This window comes from Macrotis lagotis, chromosome X (genome assembly GCF_037893015.1).
Source record: "Macrotis lagotis isolate mMagLag1 chromosome X, bilby.v1.9.chrom.fasta, whole genome shotgun sequence".
In the NCBI taxonomy this organism is placed as follows: domain Eukaryota; kingdom Metazoa; phylum Chordata; class Mammalia; order Peramelemorphia; family Peramelidae; genus Macrotis; species Macrotis lagotis.
In genome coordinates, this window is record NC_133666.1 from 497,265,033 (window position 1) to 497,283,630 (window position 18,598).

At 34.1% G+C, this 18,598-nt stretch overlaps 1 protein-coding gene across 1 annotated transcript in view; it reads left to right on the forward strand.

Moving 5' to 3' along the window:
• Positions 1-18,598, forward strand: part of ZNF236 (zinc finger protein 236) — a 222,667-nt gene that overhangs the window by 98,157 nt on the left and 105,912 nt on the right. The window contains 9 exon segments of the mRNA XM_074202830.1: positions 685-828; positions 1,938-2,009; positions 11,196-11,408; positions 12,494-12,577; positions 12,579-12,602; positions 12,604-12,715; positions 13,926-14,035; positions 14,037-14,153; positions 14,155-14,200. Of these exon segments, the coding sequence (XP_074058931.1) occupies positions 685-828; positions 1,938-2,009; positions 11,196-11,408; positions 12,494-12,577; positions 12,579-12,602; positions 12,604-12,715; positions 13,926-14,035; positions 14,037-14,153; positions 14,155-14,200 (922 nt within the window).

Sequence of the window (18,598 nt, forward strand, 5' to 3'; positions counted from 1 at the left end):
GAAAGTTTTGAGGGTTTTTTGGTCTTTGTTTTCCAAGAGGACAATAGTATCTTGTACATAGTACCAATACTTTCCCGGTGATGATATATGTTCAGAAATCATGAAATTCTGAATCTCTCAAAGATTTGAAGTTGAGAATCATGCAAAGAACAATTGAAAATAGAATCATGTGTATGACCATAAATGTGCTTTAGTGTGAACTTTATTATTACAAATAAGGAATTATCCAGGAGAATTGGTGTAAAGGACATGATCAAAGAAATGTAATTTAGAAAAAGATGACTAAGGTGCATAGTGAGAGATTGTGGCTAGCCACTGTGCTCTACTTATATCCTTAGCAATAGAAAGAGAAGGCTCAAAGAAGGTAGCCAGCATGTTGGTAGACCTTTATATTAAATATTTGATTTGACAAGGTTAAATTGAGCTATAGGAATATATTGTAATCTTTATTTCCTACTATTTGTCCCATGTTAAAATATGTGGAATGCAGGAGTGGTATTCACTTAAAACATCAAACAAAAATTCTCCCCCCCTTCCCCTAAATAAAAGTAGGGTTCCTTTGTTTCCCTATTTTGTTTGGGAAGGAAAATTCATTAGGATGAAATTTGATTATGTTTACTATAATTTAACATTGAATAAATGATTGTAAGAATCTAATTTTCTTTTCTTAAACAATTCTTTAAGGTCAAGAATGGTCCAACATATAATTGCACAGAATGCAGTTGTATATTCAAAAGTTTAGGTAGCTTAAATACTCACATCAGCAAGATGCATATGGGTGGACCACAGAATACAGCAAGTTCTACAGAGACTACTCATGTTACAACGGTAATGTAGTTTATAAAAGTATATATAGTTCTCATTCTGTGTCAGTGGATTGTTCACAGACCTTTACATAGATGTTTGCATAATGTGAATTTGCTTGTGGGGGGGGATGAGAGCTCTGCCCTTGTGGCAGAAGGGGGCTGACCCATGGTTCAGGGAAATTTGGGGATCAGGGACAGAAAAAAGGAAGAGCAGGAACAGGAATATATGAGGACCAGGGCCATGTGGAGGCCCAGCTAGAAACACTAGGATGAATGGGAGATGGAGGCTGGACACAGACAGAAGAGAAGGGATACAGGTTGGGGCCAAGAAGAGCCTCCTGAAGGAAGGAGTGGGTGTGGGGTGGGGACAGGGGCCGCACAAGGACAAAGGTCTCTCTTGGTGCTAGAGGCCTCCAGCCAAGCCCTGATTCCATGGTAGCAGAGTCTCTCCGCAGTCCTTTCTTCTACTTTCACTTGGAGTGGTTTTTGTTGTTGGGGGCGGGGTGGGGAAGATTCGGGGAGTGGGGGGGAGGTTACCATGGAGTGCCGAGCTGAGGGGCAGGATTGGAGAGAGTCCAGTACTGTACAGTAAAGTCCCCATTGATGTTTTTTTGAGATATAGAGTTCTTTTAGAATTCTTTACTTAAAGTAAAATTTGAAAAGTACAAATTTATGTAAAAAGCAAGAATTGTCTGTATGTGAAATCTTTGTGTTTATGGTTGAATTGTGTTGTCTGAATATTGTAATTGTTGGCAAAGTTAAATTTCTTATGAAATTTACTGGATAGAGCTTTGGTTATGAGAAAAAGTTATATTTCTTTGTTTATAGAAATAGTAATTGACCCCAATTAATAGACTTTCATCAGAATTAGAGAACATGAAATATAAGCTTTCATTTACAGAAATCATACAGTTACAATCGAATTTATCAATAATTACAAGCCATGAATTATAGAATTACTTGTCTCCTTAACCCATAAATTAAAAGGTTATTGTTCATTAAGGGTTAAATTTTCCCACGTCTGAAGTGCAGATTTTTCTTAAATTGTTTATACTTTGTGGGAACAAGAAAATGAGTTGTAATGTTTATTCTTTTTAAAATTTTCTTTTTTTTTGCTGCTTTTATTTTTAGGATTCAATATCTCAGTCCCAAAGTACTGCTTCTTCTACACTGTTACAACCAGTTGAAAATAAATGGAAAAATGTAAGTATAGAATTATATAAGGAACATTAAGATATAATTGACCCTGGCAATTGTGATAAGCTCAAAATTTTGCTTTTGATAAAACTGATTGTAAGAATAACATTTTTGGAAAAGGAATAGCCCTTTATTAGTAATGAAAATAGATCTAGTTTTTTATTGCCTTTGTAGTCTTATTTTTTAGTTTATTGCTATTTCTTTCAGGATGTTTTACAACTTTTTTGGTTGCAGACAGGGAATAAATTTTAATTAAAAATTCTTTTTTTTTGGAGGGGGGGTTAAGGCAAATGGGGTTTAAGTGGCTTGCCCAAGGCCACACAGCTAAGTAATTATTAAGTGTCTGAGGCTGGATTTGAACTCAGGTACTCCTGACTCCAGGACTGGTACTCTTCAGTGTGCCACCAATCTGCCCCTTAATTAAAAATTAATAAATTTTAGAGATTCTGCTTTAAGGAGTAGCCTAAAGCTTTAACTCATCCATCCATATTCTTTGACTATCTTTCTTAAAATTAATAGCACAGATTGTGAGACAACCAGTAGGGATTTGGAATATAATAATTATGGATTAGAACAAATCCAATTGACATATATGTGGTATTGAACACAGTGAATCAATGGTGAACTTAATACTGGAGAAATAAGGAATTTTTTTTCTATTAAAGAGAAAAAAATCATTTAAGGGGTCTCATATTTTTAAATCACATAATTTTGTTTGTAGATTTATCTATATGTCTAATATATACTATAACTTTCACAAGTACATATAGTATTTAATTAACAATATGCAAGCAGATTTTCAAGGTTTAGTATTTTTAGTTTTATCCTGACTCTTTCATGACCCCATTTTGGATTTTATTGCAGAAATACTAGAGTAGTTTACCAGTTCCTTACACAGACACAGACACAGACACAGACACAGACACAGACACAGACACAGACACAGACACACACACACACACACACACACACACACACACAAACACAAACACACAAACACACACACACACACACACACACACACACACAGAGTCTCTGAGGTTAGAACTCAGGAAGGTGAATCTTCTAGACTCTAGACCTAGCACTAGATTCACCGTGGCACCTAGCTGTCCATCTAAAGTGCTTTAAATTGTAATATATATGCATGCGTATGTGCATGTGTTTATGTATATGTATGTGCACATGTGCATATAAGCACACAGACATTTAATGGACATGATGGTTTTAAATTGATTATAATGCTTTGAAACTGAATTACTGGTGATGAACGTAGACACATGTTAAGTGTCCTCATGAAATCATAATAAAGTAATTAAAAAGATCCTCTGGGCAGATTTGTGGGAAGAAGAACAAGTGATTAAACAGTCAGTGAATAAACAAAGACATTGACAAAAATGGAGTGATGATAATAATAACAACTACAGTTTATGTAGCTCTTGCTATGTGCCAGAATTATGTTAAAGTACTTTACAGTGATCTCATTTGATCCTCATGACAACCCTGAGTGATAATTGCTATTATTATCCCTATTTTACAAATGAGGAAACTGAATTAAACAAGTTTAATACCTTACCCAAGGTCATTCAACTAGTAAATGACTGATGACACTTGTGAACTTGGGCCTTCCTCACTCTAGGCCTGACATTCTATCCTCTGGGTCACAGACATAATATTTAACCTTACATATTTTACATTCTCACCAGGGAAACTGTGTACTTGTATATAGCCGCATACAAAATACATACAAAATAGATTCAAGGTAAACTTTGGGAAGGAGGATTATTCAGGAAAAACTTCATGTGGAAATTGATTCTGAGATGAGTCTTGAAGGAAATTAGAGAGTTTAAGAAACAGATAAAGAAAATAATTCCAGGTGTGAAGAACATAGTGCAAAGGTAAACAGAAAAGAGGTAGAACAGTGTTGTGAAGAAGAGAAAGAATACTATTTTAGCTTGGTTATATTGTCTGAGGAAGAGCAATATTCTTTTAAGGTTGGAAAAGTAGGATAGGGCCAGTTTGTTGTAATTCACATTCATATTACTAGAGAAAATATATTAATAAAATTACATATATTTAAGGATGTATGTGATATTTTATTTCAGTTTTAACTTTAAGAAATTGAACATTAGTTTTATGTTATGGTCATTTGGGGGATATAAAAGAAGAGGGGAAAAAGTGATAGAAAAAGAGGAAAAAAGGAACCAGAGAACCATATTAGCTTTTGACCCGAATACATTTGAAATGAGCTAGGCTGATCCCACATTGACTTTGGTGTTGAGTTTATTTTTTCATTTGAACTTGTGATTTTATCTGTGTAGGAAACCCCTGGTGAGAAAACTTGGTCTTTTCACTGAGGATCAGCAATTATGATACAGTATATATTTAGAGAGTTGCCCCAGGCCCAATATAGTTAAGTGAACCTGTGTTGTCAGTAGATCAAGAAAGATCTTCCTTTGTTAGACTACAAAACTTGCTCTTTATTTGTTCTCCCTTTTTACTTTTTTATAATTGGTTGTCATCTGTTAATGTTCTTTTTTTTTAAGGTTTGGTTTTTTTTTTTTTGTAAGGCAAACGGGGTTAAGTGGCTTGCCCAAGGCCACCCAGCTAGGTAATTATTAAGTGTGTGAGACCGGATTTGAACCCAGGTACTCCTGACTCCAGGGCCGGTGCTTTATCCACTACACCACCTAGCTGCCCCAGTTAACGTTCTTTTAAAACTGGTTTTCTTAACCGTTTTTCTTTAGTAGACTTATATGAACATAATGTTTTTTGAATGCATAAAATAAAATATATAGGATTACAAAGAAAACTAATTATATTTAAGTAAAGATGTAATTTTTTTTCATCCAAGTTCACAGAAACCTTGAAATCTATCCATGAATCTCCTCTACATCTGGGGACTCTAGGTTAAGAGTCTTTATTTTAAGGGAAAATGCTTTGAAATCCTTATTATCTAGCACCTCCTTTTTTAAAAAATAGAAGATCTGTTCCTAACTTTATTTTCACACTTGAGATGTTAACTTTGAAGGAAAAATTTAGTTTACTATGAAGTTATAAATGATTTAGGTATGTGTGGAAGAATTAGTTTAGGTTTAGAAATGTTTTTACAGTTATTTATAAAGGCTTATGGCAACTTGTTGATGGGGAAGATAGTGCCAAATCTAGAGTCAGGGAAGACTCATCTTCTTGAGTTTAATTATGGTATCAGACATTTAATATTTCTGTTGTTTGGCCCTGGGTAAACCTTTTAACCTTGTTTACCTTAGATTCCTCATATGTAAAATGAGCTGGAGAAGGAAATAGTGAAGCATTCCATTACCTTTACCAAGAAAACCCCAAATAGAAGCATGAAGAGTTAGATGGAACTGAAAATGATCCAACAGCAACTTTATAAGTTGTTAGTCCTTTGAGCTATCTGCAGATCTCTTTTAATATAAAAGTTGTTTTATTCTCTTTGCTTTAAGAAATCAAGATTGCTTAAAATTACAATGAAATATTTATTTAGTTGTTCTGAGGCTATTCCCTCCAGCCTCTGGTTCCTGTTTTAAAAATCTTTTTTAATCAGTTTATCTTAGCAGAAAGAAGTAATATAAAGATATATTTGAGAGTAACTAGTGCTTTACAACACTTCTTTTGCGCAAACTTAACAGAACTACTCACTTTTGAATGCTCTAATTACATACTCTTTAATTCTATTCCTGCAGCTGATTATAAGGAACTAAAATCTTGAAACCTTATTAGATTTCCTTGCTTAACTAAAAAAAAAATTAGTGTAAAGAAACTCATTTGAGGTTTTTTTTTTTTAATTTCTGACCCATAACTTTGTATTTTTGACAGTTGGTAGTTATCCAGGTGCTTAAGCTTTAAACTCTTGATACTAAATTTATTAGTTGAAAGTCTGGGTTTCTAATGAAAGTCTAGTGGTTCAGTTTTACCTCCTTTAATGTTAAAATTATTAAAATTGTTAAAAGAATTATCTAATAAAATCTATGATATAAATATTTCAAAATATTTTTGTTTTATTGCTTACTGGTTACATTTCTGAAAAGCCCCATTTTTTATGTAGAACAAGTGTTCACTGTTAAAAACATGATTTGGTCAGTGTGAAATATTATTTCCATTTAATTCTATTGAAATATATTTTGAGGAATCTTGAAAGAGCTGAATTTATTTTGCTTTATGAAAAAACTGTTGATGATCTGGATCTGTTCATCTACATTCTTCACTTCCTTGCAGTTTGGTGCATTAGCTTCAAAACTTAGTCATGTAATAAACTTTAAAAAGCAGTGGTCATTAGGATATGTCAGTCATTTTTTAAATGTATAACTACATATATATATCATAGGAAAATAACAGCAGCATTTATTAAGCATTGTGTGCAAAGCACTGGGGAGGGTAAAAAGAAATGCAAAAAACCAGTCCCTCCTCATAAGGAGCCCCACATTCAAATGGGGGAGATAACATGTAAATAGCTGTGTACACGGAAGAAAGATACAGGGTAAATTGGAGATCATCTTAGAGGAAATTCACTCTAGTGGTTGGGAGAGCTTGGGAAAAGCTTCTTGCAGAAGCTAAGCTTGATCTGAGTCTTTTTTACTTTCTCCCTCCTTTTTAATCTGTCCATTCTTCCCTTTCCTCCCCCCCCCCCCCCCCCCCCCCCCGTTCCCCGCATTCCAATTGGGAATGTAATTCCCATGTTGGACCAAATCTATTGAGAGTAAGATTTATTCAGTGCTCACCACCCTCCCTTCTTTCTCTTTACTATAATAGGTCTTTGTGGCTTCTTCATGTGGTTTTTAAATCTTCTAATTCCTCATATATTAGCTATTAGAAAGTATAAACTTTCTTTTCATGTCTTGTTTTAAACTTGTCTAGTCCTACAACCTCTGACAAAAAAAATACTCCTTTAATCTATCCTGTTAGACCTTAAATTCTCAAGGATTGATTGATTGATCCATTGATTTGTAAGTATCATTACCTCATAGTCACTTCATATCCACAGCCTCTGTCCAAGGACATTTTTCTCAACTGTCCCATTAGAAATGGAATTCTCAAAAGTTACAATCATTGTCTTCCCATGTAGGAAGATGGTTTAATGTTTTCGATGGTCCCCCCCACCCTTTTTAAATTTTTTTAGGTCTTCTCTTGAGCCTTGTATTTAAAGATAAAATTTTCTGTTCAGTTCTGATCTTTTTTAGTAGATAATTCTGAAATTTCTTTATTTCATTAAAAGTCTATCTTTTCCCCTGAAAGAAAATGCTGAATTTTACAGGAGAGTTGATTCTTGGTTGTTAAGCCATTGTCCTTTGCCTTCTGGAATCTCATATTCCAAGCCATCTTCTCTTTTAATGTAGAAACTGATAGGTCCTGCATAAACCTGCTTGTGGTTCTTTGGTATTTAAATTGCACGTTTTTCCAGCCTTTTGGTTTTGTTTGATGGAATATCATAGAGTTGTTAGTTTCCATTTGTCCAATTCTGTTTTTTAGGGTTTTATTTTCTTCAATTAGCTCTTGTGTTTCCTTTAACAGGTTGTTTATTTTACTTTATGATGTTGGTCATTTTTACTTATAAAGGAGGTGATTTCTCTAGGAAGTTTTTCCATAATTCTCTGGCATAGCTCTCATTTCTTTGCTCCGTTTTTCTTCTTCCTCTCTTCTTTGGCTTTTAAAATTGTCTTTGAGCTTTTCCAAAAGGTCTATTTTGGATTTGAGGCCAATTCACAAACTTCTTTGAGTCTTCACATGTGGCATTTTGTCATTGTTATCCTATTCTGAGGTGACATTTTCATCAACCCTATCAGAATAGTAGCTTTCTATGTTCAGTGCTTTTTTGTTTTTTGTTCATTTTGATAGTTAATTTCTGTTTCTTGGGAACAGGAAATGTAGTGAACAAGGATCTGGTCTCTGGCTTATCACTTGCCTATGTATTTATTCCTCCTTTAGGATACCCCTGGCTTTCTGTTTGCCAAGGCATTGCCTGTGTTAGGATACTCAACCCACCCCTCTGTTGCTCCAGCCTTCCTAGGCTTGAACTTTGGCCTCCTGTGGCTGGTGTGCTGAGCCTTGACCTGAGCTGCACTGTGGCTAAGCCTCCGGCTGGCTTCCCGGCTCTTGTATCTACACTGGTCTCAACTTCCCTTTTAACTCCAAGACCTTTACTGAATATCTTGAGTTGATAAACTTGCTTGACTTTTTTTTTTTTTTTTTTTTTTGGTGAGATCTTGTAGCTTTAAGGCCTGTGTAGGGGCTTCATTTAAAGTTGTTTTGGGAAAAGCTTCCTAAGTTTATGCTGCCATCTTGACTCCACCCCAAATGATCTGAGTCTTGAAGGAAACAGAGTTATAATTGGGGGCAATAAGGGTGAGTATTCCAGGTGTGGAAGTCATCCGGTGAAAATGCCCAGTATTAGGAGACATGGAGCGTATAGCTTGAGTATGGCAAGGAAGTCAATGTTGCTAGACCGTGATTATATAGAGTAGAATAAAGGATAAAAAGATTAGAAAGGTTGGAAGGAACTAGATTGTGATGTTCTTTATCAGTCAAACAAGATTTCATATTTGATCTTGAAGTAATTGGGAGTGATGAGTTTGAGTAAGGGAGTGACATAGTTTTCCTTGTGCTTTAAGATCACTTTGACTGCTAAATGGAAGATTAATTGGAGTGGGGAGAGAACTGAGGCAAATAGACCAACCAACAGGCTACTGCAGTAATGTAAATGTGAGATCATATTGATGTGTGTTAGTGGAAATATGAAGATGTATATGAATACTATTTCAAGGGTAAAAATCAACAAGCCTTGGTACCAGGTTGGGTATGAGGAATGACAGAGAATGAAGAGTCAAGGATGACACTTAGTTTGGAGGTCAGGGTGACTGGAAGAATATTTGGTGGCTTTGGTCTTGAGGGAGAAGTTAGGAAGAAGACAGGGTTTGGGGTAAAGCTCTGTCAAGTTTTTTTACTTGCTGAATTCAAGATGGGACATCAACTTAGAGATTTTGGAGATTAAAAATTTGGATATTAGGAGAGAAGTCAGTGCTGGATAGATTTGAGATTTATCTGCATAAAGATGATAATTGAATCCATGGAAGCTGATGAGATCACTAAGCAGGATAGTATGGCAGGAAAAAAGGGTCCAGAGTCTTGGGGTGACATGACCTGAATGAATATCTATCAAGAAAGACTTAAGGAGGGATGGGTCTAAGGAGTGTTAGATAAGGGGGTGAACCAGAGTGTGTCATGAAAACTTAGGGGGGGAAAAGGATATCAAGGAGAAGAGGGTGATTGATAGAATCAGACTGCAGAGAGAGATGAAGGAAGATGAGGACTGAAAAATGGCCATTGATTTGGCAATTAAGAGAGCATTAGAAACTCTGGAGAGAACAGTTTCATTTGAATAATGAAGTCAGAAGCTATATTTCAGAGAATTTACAGTTGAATGAAAAAGTGGCAAAATGGAAGTACCAATTACAGATACCTTTCTCCAGGAGCTTAGTTACAAAAATGAGGAGAGATATAAGATGATAGATGATAGATGGCAGGAATAGTTTGATCAAATGAGGATTTTAAAGGTTTGCTCATTTGGTTTTTTTTTTTTAATGGTAAGTATCTTTAGGTAGCATGGAAACAGCCATTAGGGAGTTACTGAAGATTAGTGATAGAGTAGGAATGATAGAAGAAATGAGCTACTGCACAAAATAGGATTAGGATGAGGTATGCACGTTTCCCTTGGCACAAAAGAATACTTATTAATTTTAAACAGCTGTGAAGGAGATCTTTGAGAAAGATATTTTAGTGGTATGGAATGAGAAGGAAAAGGAGCAGGAGAGAAAAGGGTCTCTGAAGTATGAGGCAGAAGAATGGAGGGAGGGGAGTTGGAGATTTGAGGAGGTAAGAAAAGCCTTGGAATAAATAGGCAGTGTGGTCCAAGAGTAGTTACTCCTTTAGAGACAATCCTGGTACAGTGAGAGCTCATTTGAGATTATATAATATAAATTTATAGTGGACCCAGCACCACTTTGTGATCTTCCTCCCCCTGCCCCCCCCACCTTTTTCCGTTCAACAACATTGAATACTAATGATGGAAGTGAAAAGTGGGGCTAATAAAAGTTTTGGGCTTAATAAGGCATAATAAAAGATAGGATGAAGGTCAGGGGGCTAACTGGGTAATCTTTGGTTTTATTGAAAGAAGATATTGAGGTACAAATAATAGCAGGGAGTGGTATCTTCAGATATTCTTAAAAGTGATCTCTGAAACCTTGATTTTATTGGAATTTTCTGAATATGCCTTTATGAAGTCACGTCAACCTTATTGTTGGGATCATTCACCTAAAATGTTCACCTTTTCGAAATTGAATTGAATTTTCCTATAGCAGTATTCCTATAAAGACTTAAGGAGTCCAGAGAATCTCACAATGTACTTTACTCATGATATAGTTAACTTATATTTTCTGTAGACCTATAGATTCTAACTAACATTTATCATTGTTTCTATGGGAAAAATGTGTTCCGAGTTCTAAAGAGGGAAGCCAAGAACATATTTTTACTCTGGTGATCCCAGTGACAAGAAGGTTTTTGCCATCTGAAGTGGGGTTTTTCTATTCCTTCTTTGCTTCTTTCCTCACACACACACACACACACACACGCACAAACACACACACGTAGACATACATGCACACTCATAATCACCTGGTTCCTAACTCTGTCAGGGAATGGGGAGATTGCTGATGAAGGGGGCTCCCAGGGTTAGGAAATGGGAAGAGGACTTTGGCATAGATAGGAAGAGGGAAGGTCAGGGACTCTGAAAATGGAAATCTTGGGAACTAGGACTTTCAGGGAGGTTGTGTGTGTGTGTGTGTGTGTGTAGGGGGTTGGTTAGAATTGGAGAAAGAAGGCAGCATTTAGGATTAGAAAGCAGAGTAAGCTAGAGGATATCAGAAATGGACAGCTGTGACTGCAGGGCATATGGGGTGGAGGCATGGTCTTGAATGGAATTGCTGTGGTCTAACAGTTTCACTCTTCAGTATAACAAGAGTTTTGATTGGTCGAGGGGAAGACAATTGTCATTATTTTATGTAGTTCATTTGTAAATCAAGTATTCCTAAATAGTACACTGCCTATATTTTTTATGAAGAAAGTAGAACAAAAAATAAAGCTTAATTTTGTTATGTTTTATATAAATATTATATATTTCAGGCCACACTTTTTCAACCTTCACCTCTCCAACAGACAGAAACCCCAGCAACTTCATCTGCAAGTCAGCAGGGTCCACAGGCAGTGACTGATGTCATCCAGCAGCTTTTGGAACTGTCAGAACCAGGACAAGTTGAAACAAACCCATCTCCACAACCAGGGCAGCAAATAAATATTACAGTGGGAATTAATCAGGACATTTTACAGGTGAATCATGTTTATGTAGAATTATAGAAACACCATGATACCTACCTAATTATAACAATATTAATACTTTATTCTCCTCTGACTTTATAATACTGAGTTATCAAGCATTAAAAAGTAAAATATCTGAAATTTTTTAAACAGGCAAGTAATTTTGAATACATCATCTACTAAGCTGTTCAGTCCTTTTCAGGAGAAGGATACTTGCCCTCAGGAAGTTAACAAATCTTTGAAGTATTGAAGTGTGTCTATAGTGAAATAATTCTTTTGTATTTTCTTTTTGACTAAGTGAAAAATCTATATAATTTTATTTAAAATTTTTTAATTAGTAAAAAGGGTTGTCAAACAATTGGTATTTCTTTTAAAGTAAATTTGGTAAAATTTACTTTACTAAGAGAGATTTTAGGAATGCCTTATTAAAGATTCCCCTTTTTTCCCTGAGTAGTAATTGTATAGCTTCTAATCATCAATATTATTGTTTCAAGCCAAACATAAAATTTTTATTCTGAGGAATTCTTTATATGAGTTCCTAATAGGACACATAAGAGGAGGAATCATTCAAGTTTTTCATCTATTAATTTTACCTTCTCTCCATCCATATTCTACATTTACTAACACGCATCTTCTCTAGCCTATCTTCATTATTATAAACAATTCTTCGTGGAGTATGTCTTCATGGTTTCTGAAGTATGAAGAAACACTGTAGGAAACATTATTTTAAAAATAATAATACTTAACAATCTGTTTTCTTCTCCAGTTATCCTAATATAAGATTAATCCACTTTAGTAACTTTGTGAAATCCTGAAAATCAAACTAATTTGAATCCATTTTTGTATGGTAATTTAAGTTTATATTATACAATACTTTGAATGGGAGTTGAGAAAATCAGTGCAGCAAAATATCATAACTGAGGGAAGATTATGCCTTGCTACTTTACAATGATCCTCTAAAATAGGAATTTTTTGTTTTCAGTTGATCACAATTAGAATTTCATTAAATAAATGTCATATAAGTTATTTGGAGGATATTACTTTGGTAGGCAGATTTGAATTCTTCCATTAACCTTTTAGTTTTGTTCTATCTTAGCAAGCCTTAGAAAACAGGTGGGCTGTCTTCAATTCCAGTTGCAGCACATCCTAATGACTCCAACCAAACTAAGACTTGTGCGTCCCAGATTCAAAAATCCAGATATTCACAATGTTTCCAAATGAGCCACCAGACCCCACAGAAGCAGAACAAGATAAAGAACAGGAAACTTCAGATAAATTGGATAAGAAAGAAAAAAAGATTATAAAGAAGAAGTCACCTTTTCTGCCTGGTAATTTTAGTAATATTTCATTGTTTGGATCTATTTTGAAACAGTATTGGATAATATATATATATAGTAAATTGTTCTTAAACATTGATCTTTTCTTTTTTAGAGTTGGTTCTTTTATAGAATTGTGTGTGTGTGTGTGTTTTACAGCTAAAGTTAAATAACTAAATATTATTTGTTAACCTCTTTATTTGAGAAATAATTCTCCAGTCATTTAGACTTATATGCACATATGTATGTACTTATGCATATATGGGAATATGTGTGTTAATGTTAATGGAATCACCATTCTCCCATATTTTAAGATTTCAGGGTTATCTTGAACTTAGGATCACAGATTAGAACTGAACAGGATTTTAAAAGACATCTAGTTCAACTTGTTGTTTTAACAGATTAGTGAATTGAGGTCAAAGAGAATTGACTTGGAAATAACTGGCAGAATTATGAACCCAGTTCCTTTAGTTCTGAAACTGATTCTTTTTTTATCCCATTGCATTTACTTCTCTCTGTGTGTGTTTGTGGGTGTAGGTGTGGGGTATGTGTGGGTGTAAATAAAATTTTCAGTTGATGGCAGAGAGATTTTCTGCCAACTTAAGTGTATTGAATTTTGATTATTTTATTTATACTGTCAGGTATGTTATTGGGATTTTTGTTTTAAGATCCCATTTCACATATTTAAATTAATATACATTTTTTAAAAATCAAATAATTGTTCTCTTAAGAATTAATGAATAAACATTTATTAATTGCCTATTATACAGGGGGTGGGTACTAGCAGCTGGGAGAATAAGGAACAACTTTATATAGAAAGTAGTGCTTGAAATGGCTTTGAATAGCCCAATAACTCAAAAGGGAGTGTATTCCAAGCCTATATTGACTTCTTAAGATCAAAGTTATTCATTTTTGTTCTTGTAGTTTCAGTACCTGTCACAGAGTAGACAATTATGTGTCAGGTACTGAAACTCAAAAAACAAAAATGTAGACAATAAATGCTCATTGATTTCACTAATAGAAATGTGGATATCCTGGGAAAGAACTTATTATTTCACTTTTTAAAAATAAAAGAATAATATGACAATTTTCTGCACATTCATTTGCAGAAATTTCCTAATCTTCTCTAATAGGAAAATTAAAACAATCTACAATTTGACTTAGCTAGACTGATTTGTTTTGCCTATGCACATGCATAATTTTTTTTATTTTTTCTATGCAGGTTCAATTCGTGAAGAGAATGGAATAAGATGGCATGTGTGTCCATATTGCACAAAAGAATTTAAGAAGCCCAGTGACCTAGTACGCCATATTCGAATTCATACTCATGAAAAAACCATTTAAATGTCCACAGTGTTTCCGGGCCTTTGCTGTGAAGAGCACTCTTACTGCTCACATAAAAACTCACACTGGCATCAAAGCATTTAAGTGCCAATACTGTATGAAATGTTTTTTCCACCTCAGGAAGCTTGAAAGTTCATATCAGACTTCATACAGGTAAGAATTAAATGATCTCCTATTTGAAAACCTGAAAAAGGTTGTTTTGTTTTGGACGGTGTATCTGATAGCCAATTATACCCCAAATCTTGTGTATGTGTGCCTTTTTCCCCCTCTAGAAAAACACTTATATACGAATACTTTTATATTCTAGTTCCCAATTGTATATTTGAATTTTTTAAAGATGACACATTTCTCCTTCAGGAGATTCAGTGAATCTCCCTCAGTCTTCATTGACAGCATGTTTATGGGATAGCTAGGTGGCCTAGTGAATAGATCACCTGTCCTGGAGTCAGGAGGACAGTATGTCTATTAAGGGATATTGAATCGATAATAACAAAAATCATAAATATGACCACCTTGGAAATATTAATGCAACACAAAAGTTTGAATTACAACATTTTAGTGTGCTTCTTCTCTTTTCAAGCACTTTCACATCTGTTATGTGGGAGTTTTATTGCTTAATTTGCTACATTTTTCTTTTGGACCCTATAACAGTCTAATGAAGTGATTAGGAGAAACCCAGACACTGTCTCACATGGGGACCCTTAAAGATTACTGCTTATGAACCATAATATCAATCAGAAGAGCAAATTGCTATTTATTTTTCCAAATTGTGAATTTAGATAAATTATTTTTTTTAAATGTTCAGTTAGAAATTAGCTCTATTACACTGAAGGATTATCCTAGCTACAGCGCAGAATGAGCCTGAGATTTTACCCGATTAACATTATTTTTATTTCAAAAGTTTAACTTGATTTTATAATCCTCTGCTGACAACCATTTATTCATACATAATTGCAACTTTTTTGAACTATGGAGAAGAAGGAAAAAATCTTTCTACTTCCTGGGTCCTTTTCCTGAATAAAAATGGAAGAATGGGTTTTATCCCCTCCATCACGTTGTCTTTGGGGGAGAAGTTCTGTATCATAGGATCTCCATTTGCAAGCCTGCCATACAAATCGGAGAATTTAAAGTTGCAGTTTCAAATTCATTTTATATGTGAACTCAGAGTAAATGCTAATACTTGAATTTTAGGTTCCACCTTGTAATAAGAGAAATTTTATATATATATATTTTAGAGGACATTATAATATAACATTTAGTAAGTAATTGTAAATATTTCTCTACTTTGTTTCCCCAATAAATTTGCATATTTATATTTCAAAATTCTAAGGCTCCATTTTAGCAGTGTTGGTAGTTCCTCCTTTGATATCTTTCAAAATCTCTGTTTTATTTATTAATATTTTAGATTGTGTCTGAAAAAAATGCATTACTCATTGAGTGTTGAAGTTTCTGGTGATGAGCTTCTGCAAATTTATCAAATTTCTTTTGATATGATAAACATAGAGCTGAAACTTGAAGACTTTCTAGCATAGGAGTGCCTATTGGAAATTAGGCTTTTGCTAGCATAGTTTATCCAACAAGGTCCCAATTAAGCATTACTATATTCAAGGCCATTGTACTAGATGATGTCAACAGGCTGAAAGATAATACTTTCACACTATAAGTATGAAAATACCTACACACTTCAACTCTCACAAATGTTTAAAATAAGCCAAAAAGAGACCTAAAAAATTCCATTTTAGGAATTAAGATATCATTAATAACTTTGCAAAGAGTAATTTACATTAATTATTGAAGTCAGAAACTAGATAGCAAGAAGTAAATAGAGTAGAAGAAACATGTTATATATATATATATATATATATATATATATATTTACATAGCATTTTCTTTGAGTTTAGCTGTTGAAGGACATGATGGGATGATAGTTTGGGAAGGTGACAGACTTAAGTAAAGATTTTTAAGGATGGGGAGAATGTATACAGGCCAATGGGAAGAAAAACAGTATATAAGTGGTTTAAAAGACTAGAAAATAAAGAGGGATGATCAAAGAGGTAACTCCTTAAAGACATAGATAGGGAATGAAGTAGGTAGGGAAAGAATTAAAAACCCAACTTGAGGGGATTGGCTTTGAGGAAAAAAACACCCTATTTTCTTCAGAAATTAGGACAAGGAAGAGAATAGATAGATGATGAGACTTCTGAAGACTTTTTAGTTATGGAACAGGAGAAAAGAAACTTAGATCCTCTACATTTTTTTCCTTTGAAATAGGAAATGAGGTATTTTCTTAGGTGGGGACAAGGTCATAGGAGGTTTGAGAAGATGTTTAAAATAACAGTTGTAAGATTATGACAATAGTTACTTAGGGAAAAATAAAAGTACTGTCTTGTACAATGAAGACCCAATCTAGGTTAGGGAGCATAGATTGTATTGGATCTAATTTATATGACTTAGTTCAATAGCATTCAAAGGGGTTATTTCTGTGCTCTGAGGCAGCATTGATTAAGAATTTAGCATTTTTATAATCAAAAGTGACACATATTCTTTAATTTGTATAAATTATAAAATCTATGTACATTCTTCTAGGCAAAAGAAAAACTTTTTTTTAAATAGAAATACATTAAGAATTGTTTAAGTGCCTATATGATAAGCAGTATGCTCAGTACTGGAATTTAAGGACAAAAACAGCTGTTCATACTTTTAGGGAACTCCTGATGGGAGAAGAGGACAAATCTAAAGTCATTGGTGGGGAAAGGAGCAGTGGAGAGGGAGGGAGAGAATAGGGTATTTGCAGGCTGAGGAAGAAAAGGCATCTTCAGAGGGATTGAGGAGATGCTTCATTCTAGCCCTCTGGTACAAGTCTGTTCAGGTGCATGGAATTTGATGTTTTGATGCTCTCTGAGCAAAAGTAAAAAGTTCAAGTTGAGAAGAGATTGTAGAGTTCATGAAAGGGAGGATAATGTGCAATTAACCTGGAAAGGTAGGTGGTTGGAGCCAGGTTGTGAAGCGCTTTTAAGTATCAAGCAGGAATTTATATTTGCTTCTAGAGGTGTTAGAAATCAATTAGAGTTTATTGAACAAACCTATTCTTTAGGAAAGAAACCAGGTAGAGCAATTAGTGGGACATTACAATAATCCAGGTAAAGAGTCTTCTTGTAGAGGTGGTCTATGTGCAAAATTCTTGTAGTCTCAATTTTGAGGAAAAATATGAATGCTTAGTTCATAGAAGACACATTTTAATCTAATTCAGATTGTAACAGTTTTAAATTTCATAGCATTTGGAGTGCTAAAATTTTAGAGTACTTAACCTTTTGTTTAATTTATTAATTTAAATAATTTGTTATGCAGTTGATAAATTTTATGAATTATTATTTGTTTCAATACTTTAAGATTAATAATTATCAAGAGTTGATTTTTAATTTTATTTTGAAAAGTGTCAAGGAAAGGTTAATGATATTTTAAAAAACCTTATTTGTTACAAAACTTCGAGTTAGTACAATCATTTTTAATTTTACATAAAATGAAGCACTGTGATAATGTAATAGTTGATAAAAGATTGACCTCTTAATGCAGCAGATGGCTCTCTAGACAAGTTGCTTACTGCCTTAGTAGAGAATGTTTGGGGCACAGGTATCTCCATGCCAGTGAAAGCATAACTCTAGAATAACCCTTCTCTTTCCTTATTACTATTGACCTCAGGGAAACCAATGATGGTGAATCTGCTACATAAAGATTATTATATTTATAAAATAAGAAATTTGTGATAATCTATTATGAAACTACTTTAAGTATTGAGAGAAAATCAACTGTTTTTAATATCTTCATGTAATTAATTAATAAACTGATTAATTAAAGAATAGCCAAATATTCAAAAGACCAGCAGCAAAGAAGAAAAGCTGCAAAAAAATCTAGAAAACTTTATAGTCATTAAAGAGTAAACTACAAGGGGCAACTAGGTGGCACGGTGGATGGAGCATCAGCCCTGGAGTCAGGAGTACCTGAGTTCAAATTCGGTCTCAGACACTTAATAATTACCTGGTGTGGCCTTGGGGCAAGACACTTAAAACCCGATTGCCTTGCAAAAAACCTAAAAAAACCCCAAAAGAGTAAGCTTACTATATAACCATTTTTGTACAAAATCCCCATTTTTTGCACAAAATCTTTACCAGAATTATAATTTGTTAATGTTGCAATTTTTGTAGTTTTAAAATCACAGCTAAATCCTTTCATTTTAAAACATTAAGTGCTTGGCCTTAGTTCTCACTTCAAATATTTCTGTGGTATACCTTCATTTCAATATTCTTTGTGGGAGGATACACAGGTGATCACAAATTCAGTTATATAATGATTTTTTTTGATACTGTTCAGCTTTTTTTTCAGTAGTTTCTAACTCTTTATGACCCCATTTGGGTTTTCTTGGTAAAGATACTGTCATGGTTTCCCATTTCCTTCTCCAGTTCATTTTATACAAGAAAACTAAAGCAAACTGGGTAAAATGACTTACACAGGCTAACATAGTAAAGCATCTGAGGCCAAATCTGAACTCAGAAA